At 44.4% G+C, this 18,406-nt stretch overlaps 1 protein-coding gene across 4 annotated transcripts in view; it reads left to right on the top strand.

The window, feature by feature from the left end:
- LRP6 (LDL receptor related protein 6) overlaps positions 1–4,476 on the top strand; it is an 81,790-nt gene extending 77,314 nt beyond the window's left edge. For 2 of the 4 annotated variants that reach the window (XM_034440373.3, XM_087873304.1), the window contains 4 exons: positions 180–410; positions 1,201–1,337; positions 3,042–3,139; positions 3,765–4,476. In XM_034440373.3, coding sequence (XP_034296264.1) covers positions 180–410; positions 1,201–1,337; positions 3,042–3,139; positions 3,765–4,056 — 758 coding nt within the window. In that variant the 3' untranslated portion in view covers positions 4,057–4,476. Of the gene's footprint in view, positions 1–179; positions 426–1,200; positions 1,338–3,041; positions 3,140–3,764 lie in introns of all 4 variants that reach the window. The other 2 variants (XM_034440372.3, XM_087873303.1) reach the window with 1 other exon arrangement.
- The last annotated feature ends 13,930 nt before the right edge of the window (positions 4,477–18,406 follow it).

The following is an 18,406-nucleotide window of genomic DNA, read 5'->3' as shown; positions in this document are numbered from 1 at the left end:
GATATAATACTGATATTCTATAATGATATCTATTAGAGAAGATAGTAGAAAAGATGAGAAGGATAATAGTAAAACAGCTATACAAATGGGTAAATATGGACATAAGACATTAAGGAATAGAGAAGTTCTACCGAGCTGTAGTCTTTTTTTTAAGTTTGATTTTTCTCCTTCCTTTTAAGACACAACCGAAGAACCAGCCCCACCTGCCACCAACACAATTGGCTCCATCATCGGTGTGATCCTTACAGTTTTTGTCGTTGGTGCGATGTACTTCGTTTGTCAGAGAGTGCTGTGCCCACGCATGAAAGGAGATGGAGAAACAATGACCAATGACTACGTTGTCCATGGACCGTCTTCTGTGCCTCTGGGTTATGTGCCTCACCCAAGCTCCCTTTCTGGATCTCTTCCAGGTCAGATTTATACAGGTAGTCCTCGATTTACAACAGTTCCTTTAGTGACCGTTCAAAATTACAATGGCACTGAAAAAAAGTGACTTACGTCCATTTTTCACACTTACGACCTTTGGAGCATTGAGGGAATCCAGCAAAGCATTTTGCTAGTTTAGGACATTAAGAAAATGTCCAGCGTGGCTGGAAATCTTATAAAAAAGGCTACAGATTTGTGACTTGCATTTGGGAAGGCAAAAGTGTCACATCAATTGTATCTCTTCCTTAGTGTGTAAAATTAGAGGGGAGGGCAAACAGATTCTTCAGACACATCTTTTTGTGGTCTTAAGTTCTCTCGTTCCCCAGAATGCCTCCATCGCAGTGGTGGAATTCAATTTTTTTTACCACCAGTTCTGTGGGCGTGGCTTGGTGGGTGTGGAAGGGGAAGGATACTGCAAAATCCCCATTCCCTCCCCACTCCAGGGGAAGGATACTGCAAAATTCCCATTTCCTCCCCACTCCTGGGGGAAGGATATTGCAAAATCTCCATTCACACCCCACTCTGGGGCCAGCCATAGGTGGTATTTGCCGTTTCTCCAAACTATTCAAAGTTTCTGCTACCGGTTCTCCAGAACTGGTCAGAACCTGCTGAATTTCACCCCTGCTCCATCGGTCCTGGGAAATCCATCTTCAGAATGACCTCTGCGTCATTATGATCATAAAGTAAACAGGACTCCTCTTAAATTAGGTTGGACAAATGATCCTTAAATAAATCTCCTTAGTCTTTAACTGAATTCCCTTGGGTTTTCTTTAGGAATGTCCCGCGGTAAATCTGTGATCAGTTCACTTAGCATCATGGCAGGAAGCAGCGGCCCACCTTATGACAGAGCTCATGTCACCGGGGCGTCCTCCAGCAGCTCCTCCAGCATCAAAGGAACCTACTTCCCTCCAGTAAGAGACACCCCCCCCCCCTTTTCTTTTCTTTTTTTGGAATCTTAAATCTGAAAGATTAATTCTCAACACAAAACTGAAGCAATTCAGTAAAGTTGATGGAACCATATGGATAACATGGGAGAAAATGTGAGTTTAGGTTTGCGTGAAAATTAAGATTAATCATGTTGCCCTATCCTACTTCCCTTTATTGGCAGCATTTTATGATGAAGGGCATATTCTCATTACTTATATTCTTTCACAAACACTTTCTACTGGTATTTTAATCTCAGCTTCCTTCCTCCCTCCCTCCCTCCCTCTTTCCTTCTTCCTTCCTTCTTTCCTCCCTTCCTCCCTCTCTATTTCCTCCCTCCTATTTCGTTGCTTCCCCCTTCACTAAGTCCTCCCTCCCTCCCTATTTCTTCCCGCTTTCCTTCCCTATTTCTTTCCTCCCTCCCCCCTCCTTTCCTCCCTATTTCCTTACTCGCTCGCTCGCTTGCTAGCTCTTCCCAAACCAATAAAATACATGGACAAATTTTAAATTACAGAATTCCAAATCTGAACCAATTAACAATGGGCAAAGGGCACTAATCAAAGATCTTAGTGGAAACTTAACTACTGTTTTCCTGGCTTCCCAATTAGGACTTGCAGAAGGAAGACCTTGACCTCTTGGTCAGAAAAACCACTAAAAAGCCTTTTGGTACTTTGCATTTTGGTTTGGGTGGTTGTGCCAAGAAAGTTACCATAGATGCGAATCCTAAAGTATATCTTGTTTATGTACTCTTTCAAAAAGTGCAGATCAGAGCATTTGCTTAAAATACTGCGGGAAGGGGGGTGGAATTCTTAAGTATCCTTGTGGGAGGGAAGGATAGTGTGATAATTTAAATTTAACAGATTAATACTGATCGTTGGGGCATCTATTGATCATTGTGGAAACTCCAACGTGATTGTGGAGATCTAGTGGAGTAATTGAACGGGATCCTGGCTAATCTAAAATGTTTAATTTGTATATTGGTGGAGGATTCTTGGCTGTGTTGAAATTATCTGAACAAAATACTCTTATTGGCCAGTTTAAATTTTATTTATGAAGAATTGGTGCTTCAAGAAGAAAGGGTAGAAAATAAATATAATGAATAGAATAAAAGTAAAGATCATTTTTGGGATTTGTTTTAACGTCATTTGAGGAAAACGTACTATAAGAAAGATTTATCGTGAGACTTGAGAAGAAACGGATATAACTCTTGATTTTTTAAAAAATTATTTTCTGTGTCACTGTTTCCAACTTTAAGACATGTGGACTTTGTCAATGTGCTGGCGGGGGGATTCTGGGAGTTGAAGTCCCCAACATCTTAAAGGTTGCTAAGGTTGAGAAACACTGCACTAAGCACTGCTTTGGCTCTTAAGCAGAAAAGTGATTTATCAAGTTATTAAGTAAATACGTCCTTAAAGGATCCAATTCCAGCTGAAAGTAACAGGGACACAGAATACAAATTATTCTGAAGACTGTCAGAATCCAAATGGGAAAGATGGCTTATAGTTACACCAGGGGAGAGAAATTAGGTTTAAATGTAATAAACAAAAAGAAAATACCTCTACAAAAGCAGTGCTATAGTATATGTAATAAACTTCAGTTTGATGTTCAGTATGGCCTTCCTGGTGTGGAGAAAAACATTTCCTTTGAGCAAATACGGTAAAACTGACACTCCCTCTATTCTCCCTTTAAAGATTTTGAACCCTCCTCCATCACCAGCAACAGAGGACTCCCGCTACACAATGGAATTTGGTTATTCGTCCAACAGCCCTTCTACACACAGGTCGTACAGGTAAGTCCTCATGTCCCCAGTCTGAGTTTTGTGATACTTGTCCGATAGGTTCAGGATATTTTCTGGCAGCGATTTGCGCTGCATCTGGAGAAAAGATGGACCACGGGGCCAGGCTTTCTGTAGAAGGCATGAAATTCTTCTGGCTTGATTGCTGCTACAGCAATTCCTGGAAATAGGAAACTGTTTTTGAAAGCCTGCTTGATGGAGGACACCCACGGAGCCAGGTTGACCTTCCATCTCATTTAAGAGCCACCCACTCTGTAAGAGGAAGTCAATCCAAAAATCATGTCCTCCTTGAATGTCTACGGAGATTCTTAGTCATCCAGATCACTGTTGTCCCAAAGGTGCTTTTTCAAGAGGCAACTGGACTTTCTGGGGGGGAGTTTTGAAGACGTTTCGCTTCTCATCCAAGACGCTTCAGAGCTGAAGAAGCATCTTGGATGAGAAGCGAAATGTCTTCAAAGAAAAACCAGAAAGTCCAGTTGTCTCTTGAAAAAAAAAAAAAGCACCTTTTGGGACATGTCCTTCCTTGGTGGCAACAGATAACAACGCCACATGGCTCGAGAAGACCTTCGGCTGTTTTCTGATGTTGATGCTCACACGCCTCTTAATGTTTTCTGCACAGCTACAGGCCGTACAGCTACCGCCATTTTGCACCTCCCACAACCCCGTGCAGCACCGACGTTTGTGACAGTGACTACGCACCCAGCCGTCGGGTGATGACCGTGGGGGGCAAAGGTTATGCCAGCGACCTCAACTACGATTCTGAGCCCACGCCACCGCCACCGACCCCACGCAGCCAGTACTTGTCCGCAGAGGAGAACTATGAAAGCTGCCCGCCCTCCCCGTACACAGAGCGGAGCTACACACACCACCTCTACCCGCCGCCCCCTTCTCCTTGCACCGATTCCTCATGAGGGAAGCCCCCCACCTCAACTGCGTCCAGCTCAGCTGTGTAAATAGTGTTGCTTGGGAGCAGACTCTCCTGTGTACAGTTAGAAAGTTTGACCTGGGGGAAGTTGCCTTTTGTAGAATGGGGGAGAGGAGGGAGGGAGCAAAGAGGTTATTTATATATTTTTCCTAAAACAGAAATTGCTGCTTTGTGACATAAGAAAATTTTTTTAAAAAAAGTTTGTATACAAAGTTTTTTTTTAATTATTATTTTTCCAAATGGAACACAAGAAGATGCCTTAAATCCGTGAAGGGACTGAGCATGTAAGGAAACGGAAGGACCCGGAGATGTTACTGTTCAATGAGCCAAATATCAAAAAAAAGAAGACAAAAAAAGGAGGAAGTGGCTTTTTAAAAAAAAAAAAAAAAAAAGAGGAAGGCAAAAACAAGGAAAAGAGTAAAAGGACAGAAACCACAAAGCAGCATTTAAAAAATATCTGCAAAGAGCTGAGTAATTTAATGTTTTTTTTTACTCTGATGGGAGCAATTGAATTAAACTTGAAGAAAACTGTTGAGGCAGATCGGTACACCAAGAACTTTGTTTCCTACAAAAAATGGAGCTGTCGGCGCACTCAAAACAGTCATGCTCACCCACACTTCTGAACATGTCCTGGAATTCCCGCCACTGAAATTGTCCCAGGTGTTCTACTACATTACCAGCTCTTTGTCGCTATTTTGAAGTTCCATCATAGTGTTGCAGGTGGTTTTGTCCAAAGCTGTAGAAATGTCTTGTAGTTGAATCCAAAGTGGACAAAGATACTTGAGACCTGGAGTGGGAGGCACCTCCGCTACCTGCTAGCAATTTCTTCAAGAAGCAGCGCCTTTTCCTGGACTGAGGGAGCAGCCACTGAGTCCCAAGAAAACACAGATTTGAATTAAGGAGCCTTGGCAACAATTGACTCAGCCATGTGTTTCCCTGAGCCTGTGGGGACCCCTTACAAGCCAGTGGTGAAATCCAATTTTTTTTTTACTACCGGTTCTGTGGGCGTGACTTGGTGGACATGGTAGGGGAAGGATACTGCAAAATCTCAATTCCCACCCCACTCCAGAGGAAGGATACTGCAAAATCTCCATTCCCACCCCACTCCAGGAGAAGGATCCTGCAAAATCTCCATTCCCACTCCAGAGGAAGGATGCTGCAAAATCTCCATTCCCACCCCACTCCAGAGGAAGGATACTGCAAAATCTCAATTCCCACCCCACTCCAGAGGAAGGATGTTGCAAAATCTCCATTCCCACCCCACTCCAGGAGAAGGATCCTGCAAAATCTCCATTCCCACTCCAGAGGAAGGATGCTGCAAAATCTCCATTCCCACCCCACTCCAGAGGAAGGATGTTGCAAAATCTCCATTCCCACTCCAGAGGAAGGATGTCGCAAAATCTCCATTCCCACCCCACTCCAGAGGAAGGATGTTGCAAAATCTCCATTCCCACCCCACTCCAGGGGAAGGATCCTGCAAAATCTCCATTCCCACTCCAGAGGAAGGATGTTGCAAAATCTCCATTCCCACCCCACTCCAGGGGAAGGATCCTGCAAAATCTCCATTCCCACTCCAGAGGAAGGATGCTGCAAAATCTCCATTCCCACCCTACTCCAGGGGAAGGATACTGCAAAATCCCCATTCCCTCCAGCTGCGCTACGCCGTGCGCAACCCCGTTCCTGGCACAAGATACAACCTTTTGCAAGATTGGAAAAGTCATCCATTTCAATGAGGGGGGGAGTTAGCATCTTCCCTTCTTCCAAAAATTGAGGGATTTTGCTTCTGTTGCTAACAGGAGAGGGAACAGACATACCATTGGGGTCTCTCCTTCTTCCTTACTTGCGTAGAGTCCCAGGGTCTGAGTCCTTGGTGATCAGGCTCCTTGTGAGTGTGTGTGTGTCTCTGTGTGTGTGTGAGAGAGAGAGAGAGAGAGAGACAGAGAAATTATGGGTGTATGCAAGAAATGATTTTCATTTCTTCCTGCCAGTACAATCGGATTAGTTCTCCTACCATGTCAGTGATGTTTTCAGACCCAAGACAAGGGTTATTACCTCTGAAAAAACCTCCCAGCTTTTCAGTAGACTTCAGTGCCCCCAAAGAGGGGCCCTACTTTTTTTTTTAAAATCACACAAAGAATAAAACATAGGTGGCATATTTATGAAAGTGAACGTTGGATTCTTAGTTTAATGTAAAAGAAAAAAAAAGAACATACAGCCTTGCAATTCATTCAGTGATTCTATGTGCACTGAATCGCCACAGGCAGCTTGTATTTTAAACCATGCTAATTTTTTTTTTCTTTATCAAGAAAATTGCAAACACTTTTTTCCCCCAGTCTGGCTGCATCCTTGATTGGAAATGCTGCTTCTCACTGGGGCAACATCAATCCCGCTGTAGCCAGATTTTGCAGCATGTGACATCAACATACTGCTTCCTGCTCTCTGGCAAAACTTTCAATTCTTAAAGCCTGAAACACTGTGAATGCCCGTTTTTTAACCTTCCTCTTTGTCAAAATATTTTCTCAGCTCTTGACGTTGTTGATTTTTAAAAATCTTGGTGAGATATATATATATATATAAAACGAAGAGAGGTTGCTCAATTGTCTTCATTATATGTTACTGAAAAAAAATGTGAGAAACTCTCCAATGCTACCAGTTTTCAGCTTTTTTTTTTTTGATAAAGCAGACAGGGAGCAGCTAAAAAACTTTTATTAAGGATGCTCTGAATTGCAAACTTTGGGACTGAAGATCACGCAGAGATTTTAAAACGGTCCCTGGGAGATAAGATTGACCTCGCTTTGTGCTGATTGCTAACCGTTATCGGATTTTGGGACACAAGTTTTTAAACCCCTTCTGGATTCATAAATGCAAAGTACTCTAACTAGGTATGCTCTTTGTGAACCAGAAGTTGCCTCCGTTAGAGGCAAAGGATTCCCAAGGTTTATATCCTGTTTGGATGGCTCCATGCAAATGTCATGAAACAGTATCTTCTTTACAGGCTTGATTTGCCAGTAAATAGGCAAATAAATAGGTTTCCTCCTGTTCTCCATAATTTCATGTTTCTCACAATAACAGTTTCATCCCAGCAGGGAAATGTAAGCTGCAGAGCCATGGAACGGATCCATTCCAATACTAGAGATATTAATAGGCTCAGACCTGAATTGTTGGGTTCTTGAGGTTCTCATCAGGTGCTAGGATATATCTTCAGTGGGCAGCCAAGCTCAGAAAAATGGTAGATTCATCCTCAGACTTTTAAGAAAGGCAGGCATCGAGATGCACTGAAAAAGAGACCTACTAACCCTTTACAACAACCGTAATGAATTTGATTAGTCTGATCATGTCAAAGGCTATAAAAGTAGTATACTTTTGCAGCTACCTTTGCAGATAATGTGTTTTGATGTGGCTGAGCCTACGTCTCCTTCCATTTATTCCACCTTTCCTTGGAAATCTTCAATACGCCACAATTTTTGTTGCGCATCAGATGTGTGATAGCTGCAGGTCCATAGCAGAAGTGGTATTCACTTACTTTCCCTACCAGTTTGCAAATGTGAGCGCATGCGCGCTGTGCTTGCACATGGCTTCAAAATGTGCCTAAATAGGATGGCATAGCGCCAGGGAGGGTAGGCAGGCGCACCCACGATTTCCGTTACCGGTTTAGCTGAACTGGTCCAAACCGGCTGAATACCACTAGCCGAACCGATGCAAACCGGCTGAATACCACCTCTGGTCCATAGGCAAGGAAAGCTGTCTTATTTCAACATTTTCCACCTCCTCATATTCTCTCACATTCTAAAAAGTGATTAGTTTGCTTCGGCGAAGACATAAAGCTAGGACAACTAGTTTTAGGAAGCTTTGTGGCTGGTTTTAAAATGATCTTTCTTAAAATAAACCTCTCCCCCCAGGACACATTTTTTGCAAAAAAAAACAACAACCACCCAATATTTAATTTTTTTTAAAAAAAAAAAACCTTTTAAATAAAAGTGACCTGTAAAAATCCATGGAAGCATGCTAACAACATTGCTAGTTTTTACTTAAGGGGTTTAAATGTGTGAAATACTTTTAAAATAGGAAAGGAGTAATCAAAACAGCTTGACCACTAAAGAAATATATTCTTTATAAAGGAATTGATTTTTTTTTTTTTTTTGTAAGTGGAATGTTTCAGCACATGTTCCAAATATAGGCAGGTTAGGAAGTTCAATTCCCAGTCAAATCTATTAAGAAATACCTCATAGGGATTGTAAAGCGTGTTCTTATTCGTTCAGTTTTGCGCTGAATGAGGCTACAAAGGAGGGTTTGTATTTTACATTGATATATTCGTTAAAAGGTACTGGTTCATTTGATCCCAGGGGCCACTTTTATATTGAAAATATTTTTCAACCAAGGCTATCCACGGCAACCGCTGTAAAAAAAAAAAATCCTATTTTAACACCAAAGTTAAAACAAACTAGGAAAGGAAGATTGACAGTAGCAGAGAATGTCAAAGAAAAATAAAATAAAAGTGAAAGCTTATAATACCAGACTTCTCCCTGACCCCAACCCCAAATGAAAACGAAGTCTGGTGTTCCTGTTCAATTGTGCCATTTTTTTAAAAAAAGCCAATCTGGGGAAAACAGTGAAGAAACTCTGAGCAAAGAGACTCCTAGGAGCTGAAGCAAGACTTGTCTCTTAAATCAGGGTTGGGCAACTCTGGCCCCTAAACAACTTGTGGACTTCAACTCCCAGAATTCCAGAGCAGAGCCAGCCATGCTGGCTCAGGAATTCTGGGAGTTGAAGTCCGTCGGTCGTAAAGGGGCTGTAGTTGCCCACCCTTGTTCTATGTGAAGGATCCTGTGCTGCTTTTTAACCTTTGAATGTTCTTGCTTTGTTTTTGTAACTTTTAAACTTTGTCACTGTCTTGTTTTTTTGTTTTTTTTTAACCCAAATAATACGTTCATAAATGTCTGTATGACGGTGCTTTGCAAGGATATATAATGACGACCAACATTTGGTCAGCCCAGTTCACTCGAATTGCTAAATGTTTGTACTGTAAAATAAAGAATGTTTTACTTGCAAGCTGTACATAACTCTTGTACAAAGTTCCTCATCCTTTTTTTTTTTCATTTATTATTACTATAAATGGAGTTGTAATAAATACATAGGGTTTTTTAAAAAATAATAAATTTGGTCCAAAAATCTATTCAGTGCATTGATGGCTTAGATCCGAGCTAATAAATGGAAAAAGTAAGGTATGGCAGTTAAATTAGGTCGCTGTGTAATGCATTAAGGTAGTCCTCCAGTTATGACTGAAATTGAGTGGCAATTATGCTAATAAGTGGTGATAGCTGTAAAGCAGGTCACTATGTGACCAAACTTGATTTTACAGCTTTTACATGGTACCGTGTTTCCCTGAAAATAAGGCCCTGTCTTATATTTTTTTGAACCCCGAAATAAGCTCTTGGCCTTATTTTCGGGGAGGTCTTGTTATTTTGGGGCGCGTGGAGCAAGACGGGGCTCCTCTTGCCATCTTACCTGATTTCCAGTTCTGTCTCCCTAACCCTAACCAGAGGAAATGGCGGGGACTGGCTGCACATGCGGTTAAATATGTTCGGGGAAGGCTTATTTTCGGGGGAGGATTTATTTTCGTGAAGACACGGTAGTCATTAAGTGGACCCATTGTTAATGGGGTTGCCGATCACCCAAAACACCGTCATATGAGTGTGATGATACAGCGTTTGAACTTTGGATGTTAAGCTTTTTGTGAGTCCGCTGTAAATTTGAGGGCAGCCCTGACAGGCACAGCTCGACTGGCCCAGCCATGGCCAATGCTCCTTGCCCGCTGCTGAACTTGGCTGCAGGGGGCTGCCGGGCCTCTGCAGGCGGCGGCGGCAGCAGCAACACCTGCTGAACGTGTCCTATTTTCGGGGAAACACGGTACCTACTGCCCATAGTATAAATGGATTTTTCTTTTTGTACAAAAGGCATAATCTCTTTCACTGTTCACTTCCACAAAACAGCCCACTGCAATGTCACAATGCAAGTATAGGGGTCCCTCTTATTATTTGTCATAATAAACAGCCAAGTTATTCCAGATACCATGTAGAATTAACTGTAAGAAACATACTACACTTTAATTTTATTTTTATTTTATTTTATTTTTTGATTTATATGCCGCCCTCCTCCGGAGACTCCGGGCGGCTTATTGAAAGAAAATGGTATTAGTAGCCAAAAAGTGTACATTCAAAGATGTGGTAAGGGTGGGATTTTCAGCGGCCCACAGATCCACACCAGAAATACAGTACCTACATTTTAGCAGGCATAAATTTCCTCCATGCCAGCTGTTCATTGTGTCCATTTTTTCCTTTTGGACCCCAGAATTGAATAACCACTAGAATATAATTTCACTCGAGTGTAAAAAAATTCAAACAATCTTGAATTAAACTTTTTGGCTTCCAGGTCGGTGCAGAAGACCTTCCAGGCCCAAAACGGGGTACCGCGGGGCGTGTGGACGCAAACCCCCAAAATGCAATGTGAGCGCTACACGCACACGCGTCCCTCGCATGCGCCCCCCCCCACGCATGTATGGCAGAAACATGAAGATCAGCTGGCTGGCGGGAGGCATGCACGCACGCACAGTGGAACTGGGCTGGGGCGATGTCCGGCGTGCCAGGCAACATGGCTCTGTGTGCCACTTGGGCATTCATGCCATAGGTTTGCCATCACAGTTCTATTCATTATTTTTCTGTTCTATTGATGTTTGTAGTCTGGGTTATCTTTTAGGCTTGCAAACATTTTGCTAAGTAACCTCTGTCAGGGTGCTAATTAATCCCATTCTGCTTTTGGGTAATCGCACCTTGATTTAGAGACATGGATCGAGACTTTTCCCTTGAAGCATACTTTAAGAAAATAAACCCGAAGATATATTTTTCTAAGAAAAACTCATTTAATTTGTTATAAAGAAAATAAAACATCTCACTAATCTAAATAGTTACATTTTGGCAACGTTCCTGCCGGCCACCTCTCTGCGGCCGGACCTCTTGGCAGGAGAACAAAGAAAGTGAAGGAATGTAGGCATGCGCAGTTAGCTTAAAGATAAGAAACTTGGCAAGCTACGGAAAGTCTGAAAATCCAAAAATAAAAGCTCATCTGGTAAATACGAAAACGCAGTGACAATCTCAGTGCGGGAGACATAGAAAAATGAGGTTTGTGCGTGACAAATGCTAGACGGATCTTTCTATCATGTCAGTTATATATGATAAATGGGAAGGACCCTGGATTGCAGTTGGAAGTTGGACACGTATGACTGATCATGCGTGAATAATATCTATTATTACATTTTTATTGCATTTTGTAATATAAAATACAAATGAAAATAAAAATAAAAATAGGGAAGGGAGGAAGCGTGAGGTAAGGGGAAAAAGAAGAAAACAGGTTGGCTGGGGAATTCTGGGAGTTGAAGTCCACCCATCTTAAAGCAGCCAAGCTTGAAAAATCCTGACATAAAGGCTGGCTGATTTCTTGGAGCAGAAACTCACAAGTACTAATACCACTCTATAAAGCCTTAGTAAGACCGCACCTAGAATCCTGCATCCAGTTTTGGTCATCACACTGTAAAAAAAGATGTAGAGACTCTACAAAGAGTGCAGAGAAGAGCAACCAGGTTGATGAGGGGACTGGAGGCTAAAACATAAGATGAATGGTTGCAGGAACTGGGCATGACTAGTCTAGTGAAGAGAAGGACCAGGGGAGACATGGTAGCAGTCTTCCAATATTTGAGGGGCTGCCACAGAGAGGAGGGGGTCAAGCTATTTTCCAAAGCACCTGAAGGCCAGACAAGGAATAATGGATGGAAACTGAACAAGGAGAGATTCAACCTGGAAATAAGGAGAAATTTTCTGACAGTGAGAACAATCAATCAATGGAATAGAAGTTGCCTTCAGAAGTTGTGGGAGCTTCATCACTGGAGGCTTCCAAGAAGAGGCTGGACTGCCATCTGTCAGAAATGGTGTAGGGTCTCCTGTTTGGGCAGGGGGTTGGACTAGATGACCTACAAGGTCCCTTCCAACTCTGTTACATGTAAAAAAAACACTGACTTCCAACTTTTTTCAACACAATAGAATAAAAATAGCAAAGTACAATTTTTACAGTAGGTGGCAGCACCAAAGCCGACTTCAACCGATGGTGCGAATGTAAGCTTTGCATGCCCAGAGCCTGGGGAATCTGGAGAGGTTAGTCTGGAAAAAAAAGAAACGGAAAGCTATTTCCATCGTGATGCCAAGAACACTGCGCGGATGCGATCACCAGGGGCCGAACTCCGCTGAACAGCATTTGTCTCTTTATTCAGAAATGAATAAGCTGACTTTGGGGGTTATTTTAAGGAAGTAACCGCATGTATTAAAAGAGACAATTTGAGTCCCAAGGCTTAAAACAGGAAGCAGCACGTGCTCGGAGAATGCCAACTGTGCAGAAAAAAAGGACAGAGTCAGATATGCTGAAAGCCTTTGGCAGCCCATGGTGGGGATTTTTTTAAAAGAAAAAAGGGCAGGGTGGAAAAGGAGGAGGGGCTTCCACATTCTCTTCATCTTCAGGAGACAAGAAACACAAAAGAGGGGGGAGGGGTTTCAACCTATTTTCCAAAGCACGGGAAGACAAGACGAGAAACAATAGAGGGAAACGAATCAAGGAGAGAAGCCGATTCTGTAAACTGCTTAGAGAGGGCTGTAAAGCAGGGGTGAAATGCAGCCGGTTCTATCCGGTTCGCACAAGCCGGTAGTGACTGCGGTGGGTGGTTTGGTGAGCCGGTAGCGCTGGCGGCAGGAGGCTCCGCCCCCCCCCAAACTAGGACGTCATCACATCCCGGTTTTCACCCTCTGCGCATGTGCAGAAGCCTTCCCCCCAAACCGGGACATCATCACGATCCAGTTTTGACCCTCTGCGCATGCGCAGACAACATGGCGCATGTGATTGCAGCACGCGTGTGGCGCGCACACATTACCAAGCTGGTAGGAAAGGCAAGTGCATTTTATCCCTGTTGCAAAGCGCTATGAGCCAGCAATGTGCAGCCGCCACCAAAAAAGGCTAATACAATCCTGGGTTGTATAAAGAGGAATAGAATCAAGAGCATGTGAAGTATTAGTGCCGCTTTACAAAACCCTAGTAAGACAAATACCTGGAATACTGCAACCAATTTTGGTCACCACACTACAAAAAAAAGATGTTGAGACTTTGGAAAAAGTTCCGAGAAGAGCAACTAAGATGATCAAAGGCCTGGAGATTAAAACATATGAAGAACGGTGGCAGGAACTGGGTCTGTCTAGTCTAAAGAAAAGAAGAATTGGGGTCACATGATAGCATTATTTCAGTATTTGAGGTGCTGCCACAAAGAAGAGGGGGTCAAATTATTCTCCAAACCACCAGAGGGAAGGACAAGAAATAATGGTTGGAAAGTAATCAAAGAGAGAAGCAACCTGGAATTAAGGAGAAACTTCCTAACAGTGAGGACAATCAATCAGTGGAACGGTTTGCCTTCAGAAGTTGTGGGCGCCCCAAAAATTGTGGGATAGAAATTATAAATTGACAATGGCAACTACTTAGAAGGAAAATCTATACAAAATGTTTTATAGGTGGCATCTGCCTGCCAAATGTTGGAAATGCAATCAGGCACTGGGCACATATTATCACATGTGATGGCCATGTGCAAAGGCAAAACCTATGGAACGCATGCCAGAGGTGGCACACAGAGCCCTCTCTGTGGGCACGCGCACCATCACCAGCTGCTCCTCTGGTTTCCAGCAAGCAGATGCGCGCTGGCCAGCTAGTCTTTGGGGGGGCTGGAGCGCCAGAAAACAGCCTGAAAAATGGCTTGAAAAAAGCCCCAAAACGGCCTGAAACAGCCTGAAGAACAGCCTGAAAACAGCCCAAAAAATAGCCTGAAAATGGCCCAAAAAACAACCAAAAAGGGCAAAAAAACAGGCATGCGCGCCAGTGGTGGGTTTCAAAAATTTTTACTACCGGTTCTGTGGGTGTGGCTTGGTGGGCATGGCATGGCTTGGTGGGTATGGCTTGGTGGACATGGCAGGGGAAGGTTACTGCAAAATCCCCATTTCCTCCCGATCAGCTAGGATTTGGGAGGCAGAGAATAGATGGGGGCGGGGCCAATCAGAATTTTTACTACCGGTTCTCTGAACTACTCAAAATTTCCGCTACCGGTTCTCCAGAACTGGTCAGAACCTGCTGAAACCCACCTCTGATGTGCACGCCGGCCAGCTGGTCTTCAGGTTTCCGGTGCTCCATCACGCACACATGCATGCATGTGCACACGTGTTCCAGTTTGGGCACCAAAAAGGTTAGCCTTCACTGGTATAGGGTCTCCTGCTTGAGCAGGGGGTTGGGCTAGAAGACCTCCAAGGTCCCTTTCCACTCTGTTATTCTGTTAAGAAGTCCTTGCTGTATCCCTTCCTTCCTTCCCCAGGCGCACAAGGCATTCAGTCCCTCTAAGATGCTCTCCATAACAACAGACTCCCTCTCCATGTCTACTTTCATGTCATATAGGAATGAGCTGAAGCATGGACCATGTTCTGTCCCCCTTCCCCACACAGGCAAACACACAACCAGGCACGCCTACCAAGTTTTTATTAAGCAATCAGACTAGAAACCCTTGCAGATAAGAGTTTTGGCAGTAAACTGCGTAATGCCTGCCAAGTCAGTTTTCACTCACAGTAAGCAAGAGAGAGTTTATCCTCAGTCCGGTCCAGTAGCAAAAACTAATCCACGAAGCAAGAGTTAGCCAAGGTCCAATCCAAATATGTACAAGCCAGATTCCAGGTAACGCAATGTGACTCTCAGGTTTTTAACTTTGACCGTCACAAAGCCTGAAGAGCAATCACACCCACTTTTATTCCTTGTGGGGTGTGGCTCAGTGACTCAGCTCAATCTCTGGCCCTCCCACGCCTCTTTCGTTGCTGCGCACACTTCTCCCTCCAACGTTGCCTGGGATCAAGCCAGGATTCATCATCCTCACTTCCTATCTGTTGTTGTTCCAATATGCTTTCCTCCTGGCATATCCCAGGCTGTTCCCCTTGGCCTTCGGTTGGAATCTGAGGCATTGCCAGAGAGGAGGGTCCTGGAGAGGGAGACCTTGTCAGTTCCTCCCCATCACCTTCTGAGTCCTCTTCCTCTGTTAGGACAGGCTCAGGAGCCAGGGTCACAACAGACCAGATGTTTGAAGTGACAGTGCCGTCTCTAGAGAAAAGGCCATGTGTGTGTGTGGGGGGGAGGCAGAGAGATCAGAATGTGGATGGTTTTGGGGGGGGTTGGGGATTGAAGTTATGCCAGCCCTTGATTGTGAGTCGCACCAATCCGATGCAAGGTCAGCAAAAGGAACGCAGGGATGAGAAAAGCACAAATGCAGGATCTGTTTCCAAAACAACCTGAGAATTTTTAATTGGACGTTGAGTGAAAACAAGGCGGGAGGGAGGTGACCAGGGAAAAGGGGGATCTTAATTGCATCTTTTTCATGCCATGCCAACAGATTCTGCTTTGCTCTCATCTGTAACCGCTTTGTTCTCGGTAAAATATACTCTTGGACAGTGGTGAAATCCAATTTTTTTTTACTACCGGTTCTGTGGGCGTGGCTTGGTGGGCGTGGTGTGGTGGGCATGGCAGGGGAAGGATATTGCAAAATCCCCATTCCCTCCCCACTCCTGAGGGAAGGATATTGCAAAATCTCCATTCCAACCCCACTCTGATGCCAGCCACAGGTGGTATTTGCCAGTTCTCCGAACTACTCAAAATTTCCGCTACCGGTTCTCCAGAACCTGTCAGAACCTGCTGGATTTCACCCCGCTCTTGGAAAAAAGGAATGAACCAGCGGGGTCTGTCTTTGCTAATTAAACTAAGTTGGGGTCTCCAACCTTGGCAACTTTAAGACTCGTGAACTTCAACTCCCAGAATTCCTCAGCCTGGCTGAGGAATTCTGGGAGTTGAAGTCCACGAGTCTTAAAGTTGCCAAGGTTGGAGACCCATGAACTAAGTGGGATGGATGACATTAGGTGTTAATGAAATTACCTGGCTTTTGACTGACTCTTGCTCTTTAGCAATATTTTCCCTGAAGCTTTTTTTTTTTTTTAATGTGGTTATTGGCAAAAAATGCACGATCTCCTCTAGGATAGCCTGACTGACTAAGACACTGAGCTTGTCGATCAAAAAGGTCGGCAGTTCGGCGGGTCGAATCCCTAGTACAGGTTTCCTGCGTGAGCAGGAGGTTGGACTAGATCAGTGATGTCTAACCTTTTTGCTGTCACGTGCCAAAAGCGTGGGGTGTGTGTGGGGGGGTGTCACGTGCGCGTGTGCCCACACCCATAAATCAATGCACCCGCCCCCCCTACATGCGCGTGTGACCCAAACATGCTCCCCCTGCTTTTGGCATGCAATGGCACAGTGGGCCCAGTAGGCCCATTTTTCGCTCTCCCCAGGCTCCAGAGCCTTTCTAGGAGCCTGGGGAGGGCGAAAACGGCCTTCCCCACACCTCCGGAGGCTGGAAACGGTCCATTTCCCGACTTCCAGTGGCCCCAAAATTAGCTGGCTGGTGCGCGCATGCGTGCTGGAGCTGAGGTAGGGCAACGCTTGCATGCCCACTGATATGGCTCCGCGTGCCACCTGTGGCACGCATGCCATAGGTTCGCCATCACGGGACTAGATGATCTCCAAAGTCCCTTCCAACTCTGTTACTGTTATTGTTGTTGTTATTATTAGGATGATGATGATGATGATGAGAGCGACGGGGCGCTCCCATGTGATACCTCTCCTGCGCGAACTGCATTGGCTCCCAGTGGTCTTCCGGGTGCGCTTCAAGGTGTTGGTGACCACCTTTAAAGCGCTCCATGGCTTAGGGCCGGGGTATTTACGAGACCACCTTCTGCCACCAATAGCCTCCCACCGGCCAGTACACTCGCACAGAGAGGGCCTCCTCAGGGTACCGTCCACCAGACAGTGTCGCCTGGTGACCCCCAGGGGGAGACCCTTCTCTGTGGCGGCACCCGCCCTCTGGAACGACCTCCCCCCAGAGATACGTACAATACCAGACCTCCGGACTTTTCGTCGGGCCCTGAAAGCTTATTTATTTCACCTAGCCGGGCTGGCTTGATCCCACAGTTTTGGTTAAATTTAATTGATTTTAATTGGGTTGTTTCAAATTGCGGCCAAAAATATTTAATTATTTTTAAACTGTTTTTAAATTTTGTATGTTCTGTCTTATTCTGGCTGTTCACCGCCCTGAGTCCTGCTGGAGAAGGGCGGTATACAAATTAAAACAAATAAATAAAATAAAATAAATAAATAAATAAATGGTGATAAAGCTGAGCGAGCGATACCTAAAAGCATTATAATACTTTCGACTACCCTTCTCTTACTTTCTTAATACCACACTATGGAATTACTCTTTTTTTCCCTTGTTGACTGCACACTGAATCAGCCTTTGCAGGGCATTTCCATAATTTCATAACCGCCAGATTTACCACCTGATCTAAAAACCCCATTTTACGATCTTAAAAAAACAACAGCAATCACTTCTACCCATTCTGTGAAAATAGCTCAGTCCTCAGGCGAATTAAACTGGGACTAAGGATACGATCTCTCCAACGGCGTTGCATTTTCTGGCCTTTTATTTTATTTTATTTGGGTGGTTTGTGATAAAATGCCCGTTACGGCTGTGCGCTACCACAAGGGATTCCTTAAGTGTGTGGTTTTGTGTTTGGCATCTCTGAGTTATAAGGCTCCTTCTTCGGAGCCAACTCAGTGTAAGCTGGGCCAATTTCAACTGACTCGTCATTTTGAATGCTTGCATTTGTATTTTTTAAAAAAATCTTAAAAATCTGATTGGTTTCTCATATAAATGACACAATAATGAAGGTAACTGTGAAAGCCAGCATGATGTAGTGGTGGTGAACTAAAACTGAAGGAACCTGGGTTCTAGTTCTCCCTCAACCACAGAGTCTTGAGGGGATTGGGGCAGTGGTGGAATTCAATTTTTTTTTACTACCGGTTCTGTGGGCGTGGCTTGGTGGGCGTGGCAGGGGAAGGATACTGCAAAATCTCCATTCCCACCCCAGTCTGGGGCAGGGGTGAGTTCTACTTACCTTTACTACTAGTTCGCAACGGGATTGTGCATGCGCGCTATGCTTGCACATGTGTCTTGCTTCTGTGGATGCGCGGAAGCTTCTGCACATGCTCAGATCACCGATGACAACATCGGGGTGGTGGGCGGGGCCTCCCGCCGGTTTTACTACTGGTTCTTGCGAACCGGTCCGAACCGGGAGCAATCCACCACTGTTCTGGGCCAGCCAGAGGTCGTATATGCAGCCCAC

This window comes from Pantherophis guttatus, chromosome 7 (assembly GCF_059756535.1).
Source record: "Pantherophis guttatus breed Tessera chromosome 7, ASM5975653v1, whole genome shotgun sequence".
NCBI lineage: Eukaryota > Metazoa > Chordata > Lepidosauria > Squamata > Colubridae > Pantherophis > Pantherophis guttatus.
The sequence above is the reverse complement of the archived record's forward strand: the minus strand, read 5'-3'. Positions and strand labels throughout refer to the sequence as shown.